Source organism: Dreissena polymorpha, chromosome 1, assembly GCF_020536995.1.
Source record: "Dreissena polymorpha isolate Duluth1 chromosome 1, UMN_Dpol_1.0, whole genome shotgun sequence".
Classification (NCBI taxonomy): domain Eukaryota; kingdom Metazoa; phylum Mollusca; class Bivalvia; order Myida; family Dreissenidae; genus Dreissena; species Dreissena polymorpha.
This window is the reverse complement of record NC_068355.1, coordinates 19,254,596-19,272,768: the sequence shown is the minus strand read 5'-3', so window position 1 is coordinate 19,272,768 and position 18,173 is coordinate 19,254,596. Positions and strand designations below refer to the sequence as shown.

The window sequence follows — 18,173 nt, the reverse complement described above, 5'->3', positions numbered from 1 at the left end:
CCCTAACCTCAAAATGTTTCAAGGTACAGACTCCCCCGCTACAGCATGTCTTGCAACCGCATGGCCCATTCAGAAACCATTAAACAGCTCACACCCACTTTCTGAACCGTCGCCTCGTCGCCATTTAAGTGAATAATCTTGAGCTCGGGCTTGAGCTCCAACGGGGGATTGAATCTGCGACCTCAAGGTAGTCAGACACTCCAACCGCGCGGCTAAAGAGCTAGCCTAACAACAAGGCTGTTGGAAGTGACCTTATTTCATTACATGTGTAACTGGTAACCGTCTCGTAATGAATTTTATCTCCCCCTGTCCACCGGGAGATCACAAGTTCGATCCCCATTGCGGGAGCGTTCATGAGCTGCCCAGTGCATATACTGGTTCTATCCACGAAACGGATTCGAGAGTGTTCTAATTAGCCGTAGGCTTTCAATGCAACCGATCTAAAATAAATATCTTTAAACTACCTGCTCCGATAGAGAAATGGTACGTGTGACAGAGGAATGATAAATGAGACAGTTTTCCGACAGAGGACCTATTTCTAACCGTCGCTCAACAGAGAACTTCTATGTGCAAATCGTGGTCAGACAGAGCAATCGTGCATGTAACTTTAACTCCGTCAGTGCTGGAACCGAATTTTGAAGGCCTTTGCAAACAGTTTCGATCCAGATGAGACGCCACAGAATATAATCCCCATATTGGTTCATTATGGGTTTACGAATGGCTTGCCCGGAAACGGCCCATATGGTATCATGTGTGCATGTTTGCTGGAATGCAATTGCATAAAATTCTGGTAGCATTCGTAAATTTTGTTTTAAATCCTGTTTAAATTGAGTTTTTATTACGATGTACATATTTTCAGTTTATGGAGTATCGAGTTGAATTTTATTAACTGCTCGCAAATAAAGTCAGGGTCACAAGTATCAGAAATGGGATTTTTGAGATTACACAGTTTACGAAGAAAACCTAAAATTTGTTCTTTTTTAAGTACCGGTAAATATTTTTGATTAAAAAAGTATTAACTACGGTATGTTTTTGTTGTTTTTGCTCATAACCCTTCAATATTTATTGAAAACCTTTCCCTAACAATCTGAGTTTACAAGTATTTGCCAAAGCATTAACTTAAATCCCGCTCTTAATCCTCACTAATAGTCCGATATATGAAGTCAAACAAAGACTTATAAATAATTAAATACAAGATTTATCATACTTTTTGTTCACGTATTAGCAATATATTCCCTCAAATCAATAGGTTGTATCAAAGCAGTGCGTGGATATATATTCACTTCGAATGTGATAGACAAGAGTGCGAAAAAGGCTTTTAGTAGTAGTGAATATTGTTCTAAAGCACACGTTATATCAGGCCGTCATCTGTGGGTGCAGTTTAATCTGATAAGGAGTAGTAATATATGTGACAACTGGAAAGCTCTTTAGCATGCGTGCATATTAGGTTTTGGAATTACAAGATACTCATATATACTGGATTATATGGTTTTCTCTTTGTATTTTTTGCGAATACGGAATTGAATATTAGTGTTTAATCGCTCGTAAATGAAAGGTCCTTAGCATGGACAATCATGATGTTACTCTCAGGAGGAAAAGCGAAGCGTGTGTTGGAATACATCCGCATTGAGTTCAAACGAATGCACAGTTTGGAAATAAATCTTGTTGATTAACATAATCATCACAATCCAATTCGCTAAAACTGACACCATCATCGTCAAAAACAACAACATAAACATCCCCGCCGCCACCACCAACTCAGGTGCCGTCCGTCACCACCTTTGATACCAACATTCCTGCCACCACCACCACTAACAACAACAACAACGAAAAAAACAACAGCAACAATGAAGCGGGAAGAGGCTGATGACGTCATGCTGAGCCAGGAACAGTACACCCGAAAGGAGATGCTGCTGTGCGAAATGAATCGCCTGGAAGGGGAGGAGCTATACAAGAAACAGAAATACTCGAAAGCTATAGCGTCATTTTCACAGGTATTCATCTAGGTTGTAAAACTGGATATTAACAAACATGTGCCAGTAAAGCAAGGGGAAGTTTCATTGCGTAACCATCGGTTTAACGTCACGCATGATGGATGGATAAATAAAATGCCTGGTGGTTTCTGCGCTAATGAAACGAATCGTACAATTCACATGAATTACCTTTATATCTTCATTAACTAAATACGCCTGCCAGTGACAGGAGTTATGAGTTGACTAATCAAACAATAACAATAACAATTACCAATGGATCTATCCGGTTGTTCTATATACCCCAAAATGCATTGGCAAACAATTTATTAAAATACGTACAATATAATGCAATGCAGTTTGAATGAAAGCACACGCAAACATAAGTAACATAGTTAATGTACAGTAAACGGTAACAAATTGTCTTTAAAGAGAAACATTTTTTATGACGTTCGTATTGTATCTTATTTCGGCTAATTAATCCACCATTTTCCGTGTCATTAATCAACGCTGAAAATGTAATAAAATAATAATAATAATTTTATTTGTTCACATAACATATCAATAAAGTCAACAATTTTTTTAAATTCAGATATATCACAAATAGTTTCCATCAGAGTACATAATACACACACACATATATATATATTTCATACTCTATCACATTATATCACACTTACTGGTCGATGTTACATTATATTTAATTATAGAAATATGAGTGCACTGGATTACCCGTAAAGTTTTGACGATAAATTGTACAAAACTTATTTCTAACGGGGTCCAAAGCCGTCACATGTAGATCTAAGTGACGCAGAAGTATGCCATACATTCGACATATATGATGGAATAAAGTGACAACGGTCTTACAATGTCATTTATAGTATTAATGAAATATATCTTATCGTTGAAGAAGAAAACACGTCAGATGATGATGAAATTCACAGGATTGCACAAACACAGTTAACAAAATGTATAACAATATAGTTTACAGTTTAAAAATGTATTACGATATGGTTACAGATCTAGAAAATTATAAAAAGCTAATTCTAGTGATACAGATACTCTAGTTTCTCAACTATTTCCATTTCCTCTAATAAATGCATCTTAACAAGTTTTTTATGCCCCCTGTTCGAAGAAAAGGTGGCATATAGTGATCGGACTGTCCGTCTGTCCGTCCGTCCGTCTGTCTGTCTTTCCGTCACACTTTGCGTTTAGGTTTCGAAAAATGCTCATAACTTCTATGTCCCTTGAGATATAACCTTCATATTTGGTATGCATGTGTATATGGACAATGCCTTTCCATACGAACAAAATTTTTACCCCTGTGACCTTGACCTTGAACTTTGGGTCCGCGTTTAGGTTTCGAAATCTGCGTTTAGGTTTCGAAAAATGCTCATAACTCATATGTCCCTTGAGATATAGCCATCATATTTGGTATGCATGTGCATATGGACAAGGCCTTTCCATACGCACAAATTTTTTTAACCCTGTGACCTTGATCTTGAACTTAGGGTTCGCGTTTAGGTTTCGAAATCTGCGTTTAGGTTTCGAAAAAATGCTCATAACTTCTACGTCCCTTGAGATATAACCTTCATATTTGGTATGCATGTGTATATGGACAAGGCCTTTCCATACGCACAAATTTTTTTTAACCCCGTGGCCTTGGCCTTGAACTTAGGGTCCGCGTTTAGGTTTCGAAATCTGCGTTTAGGTTTCGAAAAATGCTCATAACTTCTATGTCCCTTGAGATATAACCTTCATATTTGGTATGCATGTGTATATGGACAAGGCCTTTCCATACGCACACAGTTTTTTACCCTTCTGACCTTGACCTTGAACTTAGGGTCCGCGTTTAGGTTTTGAAACATGCTCATAACTTATATGTCCCTTGAGATATAACCTTCATATTTGGTATGCATGTGTATACGGACAAGGCCTTTCCATACGCACACAAATTTTGACCCCTGTGACCTTGACCTTGAACTTCTTTCAAGGTTTATAAGGGGCATAAGTCATCCTATGGTGACAGCTCTTGTTTAACGTATTCTTGGACTTTGTACATCGTATATTTTGTGGCAAGTTATTCCAGTCTTTTATTGCATTAAGGTAAAAAGATATGGAAGTAAAAGTATCAACTGGATGTACGTGATAATCACCCTTATCATTAGATCTAGTCACGTGCGAGTGGATATCACTACATTTAGTAAAATTGTTGTGCATATAACTGGGAGCTATATTGTTAAATATCTTGTATACATGTAAGCAAGTTTGTCAATTTTAAAAGTTCCGAACAATGTGTTTTATTATTGTATCTCAAACACTGATCTTCCCACTAGTACCATATAAAGATTTATTGAAACAATCCATTGAACAAATGATCTGTAATGAATTTTGTATAACCACATCGGCTACAGCCGATAAAGCGCTATAGCCTCACAGTAGAACTGGACTGTTCCGGACGATTCAGGACTGGTTCCGTAGTCTGATTAGCGGTTGGACCCTGAATGGCCTATTGGGACCAGGGTGGTTCGGCCGTGTCCTGCCTTGTACTGGATAGTCCTGCCAAAATCGACGGTCGAGAGAAAAATCAAATTAAACATACACATATTAATTTATATTCAGCACCACAACGATTTAAGACCTTTTATAGCAAGGGATTTTCCTGTAGATTGTCCGACTAGGGTTGTGGTTGGTGCACTGTTATTTTACATACGCTTAGATGCATATGTGTCGTATGTAGGGGTGGGTCGGGGGGAGGGGGGAGAACACACGGTTGTCAACATGATTGAATCACAATTCAGGAAACTACCTTTTCTCAATTTCACATGGTTTCATCTTTTCAGGCACTGCGTCACGTCCATGACGACATCAAGTCTCTGGTTGGTCGATCGAAATGTTACTCAAAACTCCGGAAATTACGTCAGGCGGGCGACGACGTTGATATTGCTCTGAATATTGACGCCATAGACAAACGGGTTAGATTTTTAAACGCGTATTTTTGTTGGTCATATGACAAATGTGGAACGTATGAATGTTCTTTGCCATGCAACTAGTCGATTGAAGAATGTGTTTAGACTGCAATTCGCTGTAACACTAGTACATTTAATTAAGGATTTTTGCATATTAATTTTCCACTGTCGATTCCTCGTTGGCTGTCTTTAGAGCATATGCATTTCTTTGTCGCTCAATAGATACATCGTCATTAATCAGGCACAGACTGTACAGCACGAAAGGCGTTTTCAATAATGTATCAAATAACGCGTAAAATATGAACATCAGTTCTACATTAGGTGTTTCTGCTCTACTGACGCTAGCAGACAATTTATAGAAATACGCACAACTGAATTACCGTGCAAGTGGTTTGAACGATTACTACTACCACCACCACCACCGCCGCTACCGCCACCGCCACCGCCGCCGCCACCGCCACCGCCACCGCCGCCGCCGCCGCCGCCGTTACCACCACCACCACCACCACCACCACCACCACCACCACCACCACCACCACCACCACCACCACCACCACCACCACCACCACCACCACCACCACCACCACCACCACCACCACCACCACCACCACCACCACCACCACCACCACCACCACCACCACCACCACCACCACCACCACCACCACCACCACCACCACCACCACCACCACCACCACTACTATTAATAACTAAAATAGATGCGCTAGTTTTAAAGATACCCCTTACTAAAATAATGTTTTTTCGTTTAGTATTAATGTTAGACTTAAAATGCCATTAAATATTGTTAAAATACAGTATACGACACATGAAACTCTAATATACTAGTAATTAAAATCCATCTTATTAAATTACAGTTTTTTGACCTATGGAACAATTACGTGCGTCGATATTTCATCGCAATCGACAGCATTCCCCTATAATAGAAAAACATACATACTATTGTGTGTCATTTGTTGATCGCTTTCGCTGTTGAATACAACATTTTATAAGCATAGTTTAATGGATTCAAATACAAATTGAATAATTTCATAAGACATAATAGCTGAACGAAGGGGTCGAAATTATTACCCATTATTCATTTTGTTAACATAGCTTAACACAGAGCGTTAGGCAGCTTCATATCGGATATCAATTCAGTTTTGTTTAACGAAGCCTCGTGATTTGACAATTGCTAGTGAAAATACTGTTTCTGGAGAATACTTTTAATACCTGTTGATGTATTTTTTTAGATGTGCATACGATTCATTTATATTCCGAATCATCAGCAACGTGTGTGCATTACTGACTAACCGATGGATATCTTTAAAAGGGATACATGTATAAAGGCAAATGGATTACCACAGTGTTGTAAACGCATGCGATATCTTCTCCAATTACTATTTACTTTAATTAATAACAAATATTATGTCTGTCTTTTAGACTTTGTGTCTGTCTGAGTGTCTGTTTGTGTGTCTGTCTGTCTGTGTGTCTGTCTGTGTGTCTGTCTCTGTGTATGTCTGTCTGCCTGTGTGTCTGTCTGTGTGTCTGTCTGTGTGTCTGTCTGTCTGTCTGTCTGTCTGTCTGTCTGTCTGTCTGTCTGTCTGTCTGTCTGTCTGTCTGTCTGTCTGTCTGTCTGTCTGTCTGTCTGTCTGTCTGTCTGTCTGTCTGTCTGTCTGTCTGTCTGTCTGTCTGTCTGTCTGTCTGTCTGTCTGTATGTTCTGTATGTCTGTCTGTATTTCATTTCCTCTTATTGTATGAATGTATGAACGCACGAACGTCTTACATAACATGTTCAACGTCCAAGCAAGTAAAGTCAGCTTCATACGATTTCCCTTACATGTAATCAACTGCGTTAAGAATTTTGTATAGAATCGCTGATACATTTGTGCAGTGAAAATGCCTTCGTTCTTGCTTTTGTTAAAATGTACATAATTGTAATCAGTAGCGAAAGTTGTTGACACAATCGACAAGCAATAGCGGCAAGCAATACCTGCTCATTTTATTAGTTTGCGATAACCAAGGGTTGTGTTTGCTCAATAAATTGCCACTTAATTCAAACACTTCAACAAAAATAATTTACTTTTCGCGTTTTGTTATTGATTAAACATTGAATCACGGTATTTGAAGTTTTGATAAACAAATCTTTATTTATGATAGCACACGTGCTTTTAAATACTTTAAAAGTCAGTTGTATATTAGTATTATAAGTATTTAAGGCTTCAAATCTTTACTTTTAATCGTTATTATTCTCTAAAACTGCACTATTTATGAAACATAATTTAACACTTTTAATGCTGTCAATTTAAGTCGCGTCATCATCATAATCCTGTTTATCATCATAATCATCACTATCATTATCATAGTCGTCATAATCGTCGTCACCATCAGCAGCAGCATCAACTACAGCATCAGAAGCATCATCAGCATCGTCATTATCATCAGCATCACTAGCAATATTAGTACACGTAGAAATCGGGGTACTTCAAGCTGGAAACAGGATCTACTGCACATTTCCTCCTCTTCTCTTTCTCCTACTTATTGAATCATCAGAAATGTTTAATTATATCCGACAGTAGCCCCAATATCCGCGCAGAGCCTATGAAGTTATTAACAGTTGCAATTACAAGTGCCATGTTCGAACCTTCGTTCAGTCTCACGGATGTTCTGAAAACAGCATCCTTTAAATTGCGACCCGCAAGGTCGCATACAGAAACTGAACGTTTTCGTGAACTTGAGCAGTTCAATGGCTCAATCGGAAATGACGTAACTGATATGACATCGGGCATACGCGAGGAAAACAAGGTGACTACAACTGATGCCTTTGTGAAAGAAGAACTATGTTAAATAATCAAACACGTTTTATATTTATAATAAAACGAAACGAAAACTGCGCTCAAAGATCGTTTACACATGTGTCAGTTCTATGATTGTTGTTCAAGGCGTATTGATTTATAACTTTTATAAGTAATCGATGATGTTCTTATTTTCAATTACCCGGTATTTCTCTAAAAGGGACCTTTTCACGCTTTGGTAAATTGACAAAATTGAAAAAAATTGTTTCAGATTCGCAAATTTTCATTGAAGTTATGAATACTGTACATTTACCATGCTCTAAAATATCCATTATGTGCATCTTTTGACGATTATAAAACCTGAAAATTATAAAGCGTTGCAACGCGAAACGATTAAATAAGTTGAAGAATTCTGTTGTTATCGTTGTATTTTTTTATACTACGAGGATTGCATATATAAAGTTAAAAATACATTTAACATGGTATGAGATCGGATTGTCTAGTGGATAGAGCGGTAGGCTTTTGCTCCATGGCTCCAGGGGTCAGTGGTTCGAGCCCCGTTCAGGGTTACTTTTTTTAAATTCTTTAATTGTATTCTTTTTTTTACTGGAGATTTTTAGACCCAATGTTAACATTTATCAATAAAAAGCATTTAATGACAAACTTAAATACATGCCAAAATCTGTGAAAAGGTCCCTTTAAAACTTACTGTTAGTTACTTATCATTTGGTACTAGTACATTTCATTTGGCAATTACAACATTTGACATGTGTCAAAAGATGACTACTACGACAATCCAATTTTGAAAATTATGATAGCATTTGTAGTATTAACACATTCATCCCACTCCACAGGCGCTGCTACAGAAGGCGAACGTGCTGGATCTCCAGGGTAACCAGGAGATGGCGCTCGTGTATCTACACAGGGGCAACAAGCGCTACCCCCGGACTGTGGAGTTCACCGAGGCAATCAGCCGCGTCGAGAACCGCTCGCATAAGAAAGGTGTGACACGGTATAGTTTAGGCTAAAAACGTAACATTTTACTTGCCGCTGTTTTCAAATGCTAGTAAACGTCTAGTCTTTTGAGGACGGTCATTTGATTTTTTTCAAATCTTTCATCAAGGGCGACGCTAGACACACGAAACGATACACGATATTTTGCGCGACAGTCGCGGCGACGCACGATATTTTGCGTGACAGTCGCGGCGACGCACGATATTTTGCGCGACAGTCGCGGCGACGCACGATATATTTAACACGACATATCGCCTTTTGGGCTACCTACACAAGGGGGATATATCGTGTTAAATATATCGTGCGTCGCCGCGACTGTCGCACAAAATATCGTGAATCGCTTCGTGTGTCTAGTGTCGCCCTTGATGAAAGAAGGGCGAGATTATAGATCGCACGATCCTGATTCCGTATTACTCGTGATCTTTCGGTCGGAAGGCGGACACCATATCAACTTCGCCTCTGCAACCATTGCGAAACAATTAAGGCATTGTCAAATCGGACCAAACTTTGCATTTACAGATGTAAGGATAATTGATTCTGTCTAGTCTTTGTCACTAAATGATGCAACGAGCGGTTACTATTTTATGAAACTTGACAGTCATGCTATGAAGTTTACTCATTCACGGCGATTTCATTTTGACAATAAAACAAGTATTTCCAGCTTGCTCAACATATTTGTATAGTGAACATTATACTATATTGATAGCTTACTGTCTTACTTTTTTCTGTAATACACTGTTAGCACAATGAACATAATTGTATACATAATTGTGTCAAGAAAATCGATTCTCAGGGAGCTAACTCTCTACTAGATATATAGGCTTTCAGTGTTTTGATTTCGGGTGTGAGTATGCCTATAGGAACAATTTATTTTATTATAGGACGGCGCATGAAATTAACAGCTACTGGCGACTTAACCTACTTCACACAGTCTCACAAATTGGTGAGTTTAATACAGTTCGGATTAGTTTTTATAGAGTTTACTACGTAACCATAAGGTGCGCACGTTTATTTGCTCAATAGAAGAAACGATTTTATCTATTAGTTGATTGTAAGCTCAAACATAAAATATAATGAGGTAATAGATCTGTATTAAATGGCTATTTAAATGACCATTAATTTAACGGCCAGTTTTATCTGTTTGTTCACAAAGACTTTAAACGCGTTTAATGAGATGTTTTTGTATTTCTGTACGGAGCGTGATAACATACATCAATATAAAACTTTACCATTAAATATTTAATTAAACAGATGATATCGAGATTTGTTATATTTGACAGCCGCCAAAGAAGGAATTTAAATGGAAGAGCAAACCAGCTGAAAAAGTCAACAAATCCCTGATTCCTAGCGCTAACTTCCGGTCGAGACTGGTTCACCCACTTGCTAAAGTTCACAGAGAACCGACAGTCCATCTGTCCGAATCACGTGCTACTGTGACGTCAATGCACACATTAATGGCGGAATCTCTTGAAGCCCTTGACTACGAAGGGAAGTTGATAGACGAGACGACGGAGCGTGAGCTGCTAGGCAAGATGTACGAGGACAAGCAGTATCTGCAGCATGTTTTGGAGTCTGAGCGTAGAGGACGTACGTTTCCGTGTGTGTGTTCGTTTGTGGTCTGAATGTCGGTTAATGTGTGTTCAGCTGTCTGCCCATCAGTTTGTTCGTCCTTTTGTATGTCTCCTTGTTCGTCCTCTTTCTTTGACTGCCAATCTTCGTTTTTTTTTACGAATACCTTTCACTCTGATTGTCGGTCTCTCTGTTTGTAAGCTTGCGATTTTACGTGTAGGAGGGTCTGTTGACGATATTTGCATGTCTGTTATATGCGCTATTTTATGAATGTTTATAATAAGATGGATGCACGTCATAAACATGGTTTAATACAGTTTTGGACCTATGATGATATTTCATGTTCACATCTTTCTTTTATTATACCGACATCCAAAATATAATAAATATAAAAACATACTTTATTAATTGCGATACTCATGTTCGTATCTCTATTATTACTTATGGTACACATTTCGTAATTAAGGAGCAGACAAAAAGAAAAGCAAACCGGCACCTCTTGCTCCCAACCAAGTATCCGAGGCGGCGGAAACGGCGCTCAACTTCTTACAGGAACGCACGCACTTCTGGGATAGCTTGGGGCCCCTTCCGCCCCCGCACCCGAGTCGCCGGCGCAACGCGGGCTCCCGGAACAAGAGCCAGATGTCTACATACACGAGTAGCGAGTCCTTGAACTCCATGGGGACATTTAATACAGGTGCGTTGAATTATGAAAATATAGATGGCAGTTATAACACATATTGATTATACATGTACATGTATTTTTAAAAGGTAAACCGGAGAGGATAAGAGGATACTTGCCTACAGTGTCCAAATAGTAAGTACCTGTTACATTTGTATTAGCTGCAAGGAAAATATTAGTTATCAAATTATTAGAGTAAAAATAACTCGTTAAATGCTTATATCAGTATACGTATTGTTGGAAATTTGAGAAAATGGATCGATGCATGCAGGATTAGCTATAAACCCAAGCACTTGTACTAAAGAATCCTTATTTTGCTCCAATTTCATCACTGCAGCTTTGATCGTCCGTCCGAATTTAGTCAATTTATTTGGTTGGAAACTATATCCGAAGCAATTAATCCATCATCGCATCTCCGTAATTATTGCATTAATATAATATTGTTACTAGATGTATGCCTACCGGAGGGAATTCGTAATGTTTTAATAAATGCCAACATTTATGAGGGAAATACCGTCGATATGCCTTTATACGGAGGATATGTGTTTCGGATTTGGTCGTAAGTTTAATGATTTGTCTTTTACATGTTGCCACAGCCTCCTCAATGGAAAGTCTCGCTTCCTCCAAATTCAGTAAAGGCACGGGGAAAACGTACAGGTCTCGGTACGCTTTCGGGAAAAAGAAAGAAAAGCCGGTTGCACCGAAACCGGAGAAAATCAAGTTTGACTTCTCGTCGTATCGTCGTGACGAAGATCTCCGAGAAATGACATTGATTCCCGAAGAAGGTGAAACGAAGAAAGAGTCGGAATCCGAACGAGAACGAGTCCGGGTAGATGCTTTGAAGAGAGGACAGGAAGTGACGGCATTCGTAGAGAAGGAAATCACTGTGATCGACAATTGTAAGGCGTTTTTAAGCCAATTTGCGGCTAAAATCTTTTAAGTTTTTGTATTCACGCATCATTATGGTAACATGTGTTTTTTTAATATAATATTATAATATACATTTACCAAATGTGTGTGTGTTATTATGGTAATGTTCATTTGCAGTTGATGAGCAGGTTTATATTTATGTTTATGAGAATAATTTTCCTTTTTATAAGTATAATGTTATCGATCGTATTTGATATTAACAGATTACGCCAAGGGTCAGCTGGACCTGTGCAAGAAGCGCGCGGACGCATGCGTGGACGTGCTGGGCCGCTACACGGAGGAGGAAGTGCCCAACAAGCACGTGCTGCTCGCCACACTCTACAGTTGCCTTGGCAACTGCGATATGCAGACGAAACGCCTCACGAGCGCGCTTGAGAACCATGGGCATGACCTCTCGATCGGCGAACAGTGGTAGGCGTTAGCGATGTTGTCTGTTCTGCAGACTCTTCTAGATTTGACCTTGTGTTAAAGGCAAATGAAACAAATAATAGATACCATGTATGTTTTACATTCAAAAGTGAAAGTTTTTACCGGTAAGAATAGAGCACTAAAAACTATTGTTTATAAATATTTTTCAACAGAGTATTCATTATACCTCGTAGCTTCAAGCTTGTAGAGTTAAACGTTGTACAAACAATTTTCAGAGGAGGCAAAGTCGTGTTTGTCATACTCACCGCTTTCAGACATTTCTCGGTATATTTAATATGTTTACAGCTAGTGTTAATTTACGTGTTTAGATTAATTATCTTTCAGCAAAGTTGCCATGTGTTGCCTTTCAACATACGTTCTAAGTAAATTATACCATACTTCATGGGCTAGTATGTAATTTATCTTATGGATACTTAATCTTCACTCACTTCTCACCTGAGCGACATGAGTTCATCACGCCGCACGTGAGCTTGGTTGGCGATCACAATGCTGGACCGGTGGGGTTTCATCCGGGTACTCTGCCTCCCCTTTCAGCAAACGACAAACCAATTGTATGTCTTTCATAACATAGATTGACATTATAGCTATAATTCAAAATTCTTCAAAAAATTTTGCTTGGGCACTCTCCAGGTCGTCACATCATGCAGCCTTAGGTGCGAAAGGACCTTCGGGCACACACACTGCTTTAACTCGATATACGTTATTACTTCAAGGTGTCTCTGTTTCCTGTAGGGACAACCCCGAGATCCAGTCCCGTGCGCTCGGTAATCTAGGCCGCACGTATGTGCTGATGGAGAAATACAACCGGGCAATTGATATGTAAGTGGGAGTGTCACTAGTTAATTCCACCTGTGTTTATTGTCAAAGTGTGTCTTCAGCTACATGAGCAATACATGGATAGTCATCCGCACAGTCTGGAGCAAGGCTGACCGCACATGGTATAAAGCAAATTTTCGCACGGAACTGTTCCTGCAACAGCCATGATCGTCATCGTAGTTCATAGAAGTCGATTTTCCCTGCTTGCTAGTATTCCCATTTCTATTGGGTACATTTTAATATTGGTATAATACTCTTCTATGGAGATGAGTCATTTAAGTTTGTAGACGCGTGTTTTTCTTATCCAGTATTGTATGAATGTAATTCACATGTCATGTTCAAAGTATCATAATAATAAAATACTATTTAAACCAATACTTTGCTTGGTTCATCACAGAAGGATATAGATTTGCCCTTGTCATTCGCTCCTTCAGTGTAGGCGTCCCTCAGTCCCTACGTCTTCCAGATTGTTTGGTAAAGCGAACAACAAAAAGTATTGCTCATATAGGGATAAAGTTCACAAACATATTCACAAACACGTAAACGTCCGTGCCTCTATATGTTTGTCACCGTATCTACAGTTAAGTTTCTAGTTTTTCCTTATGACTACAGTTATGGGCCTTTTTTTTAAATACATTAAAACATGCATTTTCATATTTTGTCTTAATCGCACATTCATATGTTATAGAGATTTTTTTCGACATGAGCGGAGTTATGTCCTTGTGCGGAGTAAAGCTCAACTAAAAAAAGTAGTGCTACTACAGTGTTTATTTATTATTCTCGATTGAACCAAGTGCATCTAGGTATTTTGGTTAAGTAGAGTGGATTTTTAAAACAAAAGCATAAATGTAGTGGTTGGTGTTAGTGCTCAACGGACGCATGCCTAGTTAACATTTAATATAATTTCAAGTATATGACATTCAAACGATTCTACCTGCAGGTACAACCGCAAGGCGCCTCTCTGCAAGACCCCCAAAGAGACGGCATGGCTGTTCCACGAGATCGGCAACTGTTTCCTGCTGATGAAGATCTACGAGTACGCGCACGAGTCGGGCCTCAAGGCGCTCCGCTCGGCGCACGAGGCGGCAGACACGCGCCTCCAGCTGCAGGCCTACGTGCTCGTGGCCGTGGCGGAAGGTAGGGATGAACGGGGCGTTGGGATTAGATTTATCATGTATGAATATAAACTTTCCACTTTCATGATGTGAATGTATGATTCACAGCACTGTTCATATACAGAAATCTGTATTCTTAATGTTATAATAATGGTACTTATTCAAGAAATTTACAATCATAACATTATGTTCAGCTAGTTATTTTGTGTATAACATTGACATTTAGTGATGGGCAAGCTTCACCACATGTCAATAAATGCTAGCTAGATGTTCAGTTCGCATTTAAATGCATTCAAGGGATTTATGCACACCCCAAACCTGTCTTACACGTAAGTAACCCCTCTCGGGCACAATTGCCGTTGTTCGTTTATTGCAGTTAACGTGCTCAAGTTCAAGGACGCCTACGACCATTTCCAAGAGGCTTTGGAGCGCGCCAAACTGCTCGGTACGGAATGCAGAACTTTTGTGTAGTGGTTTTCGTTGAAGCTATTCACTTATTTTATCGCATATTTATAGGTTATTACACAGCTATTGTTTGCCATGGGCCGGTACTCGCACAACTTCGGCAGAAACGGCCCGAGGGCAAACGCTGTCGGAGGTGTGCCAATACAGGCCCATGGCAAACCATAGCCGCATTGTAACCTATTTATTACAGACCTTTTACGCGTAACTATAGCTAACTTAGAACAGGTTATTTAAGTCGGTGCATTTAAAGTTTTTTTATGTTTCACGAGATCAAAAGTTCAATAAAAAACACTTTCCGAATTGTGGCGCCAACATAATAATAAACAATGTTTTCGTTTACACAGAATAAGGTATTAATAAACAGCCATTTAAACATTACTTTTGACGTCAAACTCAGTTCTCAGTTACGGCACGTGAAAGCGATTGTGTGTCAGATACCAACCGGTATTTGGCACACCATGAAGTGGAAAAGCAATGTCGGCACATCTCCAGTGTATGCTCGGCTTTTTAAAAATCATTTCAGTAAACATTCAATGTTATTTTACTATTTTTACTATTTATAGTACTATATATATAATAATAATATGATAAACTATCTTTCAAACTACCAACATTGGAACCATCCTGTAGCTCTCTCCAATAAGTGACCACGCGCATTTATTTTAAGAACTGTTGGCTACATTTATATAGTGATGTTCATGCTTGTTTATTATATCATCCAATACGTACAACGACACTACATTATGTAATTTTATTTTAAGACAGATCAATAAATTATTAAAACCGTTTTTTTCGTTGAATGTTTTACAAGTTAATTTAGTGCATGTACTATTTTGTGTGTAAATACGGTCCTTTATTGTTATTTAAGCGTGGATTACTTTTATTTGAAGGATTACAGACTGGTTTGTGTTTGCAGACGACAAACGAGCCCAGGACGCCATGACGCGAGCCCTCGTTGACGTAAACAAGAAGATGGTAAGTCGCCTGAAGAAGAAGACGCACGCAACGTCGTTGTCCAAGAGCCCTGTCCACTTCGACGTCCCATCAGTGACGCCGGCGTCAAGAGCGACGTCACAATCAGCGCTCTCTGACGTCACGGCAGAGGGATAATTGACGTGGTATAATGTGAAAATGACTATTGGATAAATATCTTACATACATGTGATATTTACTTGTGTTGTTTAACGTATTTAATAGACTAATTTTTACATTTGTCTTCTGACGTCACGGTAGCAAAGAAGCCTGCTTGGATGCTACCGGATTTACATCGAATGAGCATACAAAATACTTCAAGGATTGGACATTTGCATTTATTAAGTTTTTTTTACATTTCTGTAATGTTTCACCATTGTAAAATTGTATTTACACGTTATTAACGATTGTTGTTAATTGAATGTTTTTGAGCAAGCCATAATAATATGAATTTAATGCATGGATTATGTTATCAGTAAAAAAGCGAATCTTATTGTACTTTAGTTGTACTATCATATATTCATAACCCTGATAAGGTTTATGTTCCACAAGACAAACGAAGAAACCATTTAGCAACTCAAAAAGTGAGTGCCAATCCTGGACACAGCACAAAACGATATAGTACGATATATCTCATTTACAAATAAGTTGTAATAACTGTCAATTCTAAATTATTTTCCCACACTCGATGTTATTCAGCTAGTAGAGAACTCTTGCATATAAATCTTGAAATAGTTTTGATTGGCAAAAAATAAACATAAATAAAACTTTTTTTTCAAAAAACAAAAACATAAAAACAGCAACAACAAACAGAAAACACAAACATTACAACAGGATGGCATATATATGATAAACACCGGTCAAATATACCATGACAACTTGATTGTTTTAAGATAGCGCGGGCAACTAATCAAACCGACGATAGAACCATGATTTTAGCTACAGCCAGTAAATGATCAGACTCGCGATGGACACCATGTTTGTTGATAGAACGGGTAACTAATCAGACCCACGATGGAAACTATGTTTGTAACTAGAGTGGGTAACTGATCAGAATCACGATAGACACCATGTTTGTCACTAGAGCGTGTAACTAATCAGACTCACGATGGACACCATGTTTGTAGTTAGAGTGGGTAACTGATCAGACTCACGATGGACAACATGTTTGTAGTTAGAGCGGGTAACTGATCAGACCCACGATGGACACCATGTTTGTAGCTAGAGCGGGTAACTGATCAGACCTACGATGGACACCATATTTGTAGCTAGAGCGTGTAACTAATCAGACTCACGATGGACACCATGTTTGTAACTAGAGCGTGTAACTAATCAGACTCACGATGGACACCATGTTTGTAGTTAGAGTGGGTAACTAATCAGACTCACGATGGACACCATGTTTGTAGCTTGAGCGTGTAACTAATCAGACTCACGATGGACACCATGTTTGTAGTTAGAGCGGGTAACTGATCAGACTCACGATGGACACCATGTTTGTAGTTAGAGCGTGTAACTAATCAGACTCACGATGGACACGATGTTTGTAGTTAGAGCGGGTAACTGATCAGACTCACGATGGACACCATGTTTGTAGTTAGAGCGTGTAACTAATCAGACTCACGATGGACACCATGTTTGTAACTAGAGCGTGTAACTAATCAGACTCACGATGGACACCATGTTTGTAGTTAGAGCGGGTAACTGATCAGACTCACGATGGACACCATGTTTGTAGCTAGAGCGGGTAACTAATCAGACCCACGATGGACACCATGTTTTTAGCTAGAGCGGGTAACTGATCAGACTCACGATAGCCACCATGTTTGTAGCTAGAGTGGGTAACTGACCAGACCCACGATGACATCGTGTTTGTAGTTAGAGTGGGTAACTGATCAGACTCACGATGGACACCATGTTTGTAGCTAGAGCGGGTAACTAATCAGTCTCACGATGGACACCTTGTTTGTAGTTTGAGTGGGTAAATGATCAGACTCACGATGGACACCATGTTTGTAGCTAGAGCGGGTAACTGATCAGACCCACGATGACATCGTGTTTGTAGTTAGAGTGGGTAACTGATCAGACTCACGATGGACACCATGTTTGTAGTTAGAGCGGATAACTGATCAGGCCCACGATGACATCGTGTTTGTAGCTAGAGCGGGTAACTGATCAGACCCACGATGACATCGTGTTTGTAGTTAGAGTGGGTAACTGATCAGACTCACGATGGACACCATGTTTGTAGTTAGAGTGGGTAACTGATCAGACTCACGATGGACACCATGTTTGTAGTTAGAGTGGGTAACTAATCAGAGTCACGATGGACACCATGTTTGTAGTAAGAGCGGGTAACTAATCAGACTCACGATGGACACCATGTTTGTAGCTAGAGCGGGTAACTAATCAGACTCACGATGGACACCATGTTTGTAGCTAGAGCGGGTAAC

General features: G+C 39.2%; 1 protein-coding gene across 2 annotated transcripts; it reads left to right on the top strand.

The window, feature by feature from the left end:
• The first annotated feature begins 1,340 nt into the window (after positions 1–1,340).
• On the top strand, positions 1,341–16,213 carry LOC127873174 (outer dynein arm-docking complex subunit 4-like). Of its 2 annotated transcripts, XM_052416886.1 has the most exons (12): positions 1,341–1,994; positions 4,814–4,945; positions 8,583–8,730; positions 9,624–9,685; positions 10,023–10,329; positions 10,778–11,008; positions 11,590–11,892; positions 12,127–12,334; positions 13,085–13,171; positions 14,109–14,305; positions 14,660–14,728; positions 15,665–16,213. In XM_052416886.1, exons 1-12 carry the CDS (start codon positions 1,848–1,850, stop codon positions 15,856–15,858), a joined length of 2,085 nt encoding a protein of 694 aa, XP_052272846.1. In that variant the 5' UTR covers positions 1,341–1,847; the 3' UTR covers positions 15,859–16,213. The 2 variants fall into 2 exon arrangements, with proteins under 2 accessions (XP_052272846.1, XP_052272852.1); XM_052416892.1 differs by lacking the exons at positions 1,341–1,994; positions 4,814–4,945 and adding an exon at positions 7,290–7,738.
• Positions 16,214–18,173: the final 1,960 nt, after the last annotated feature.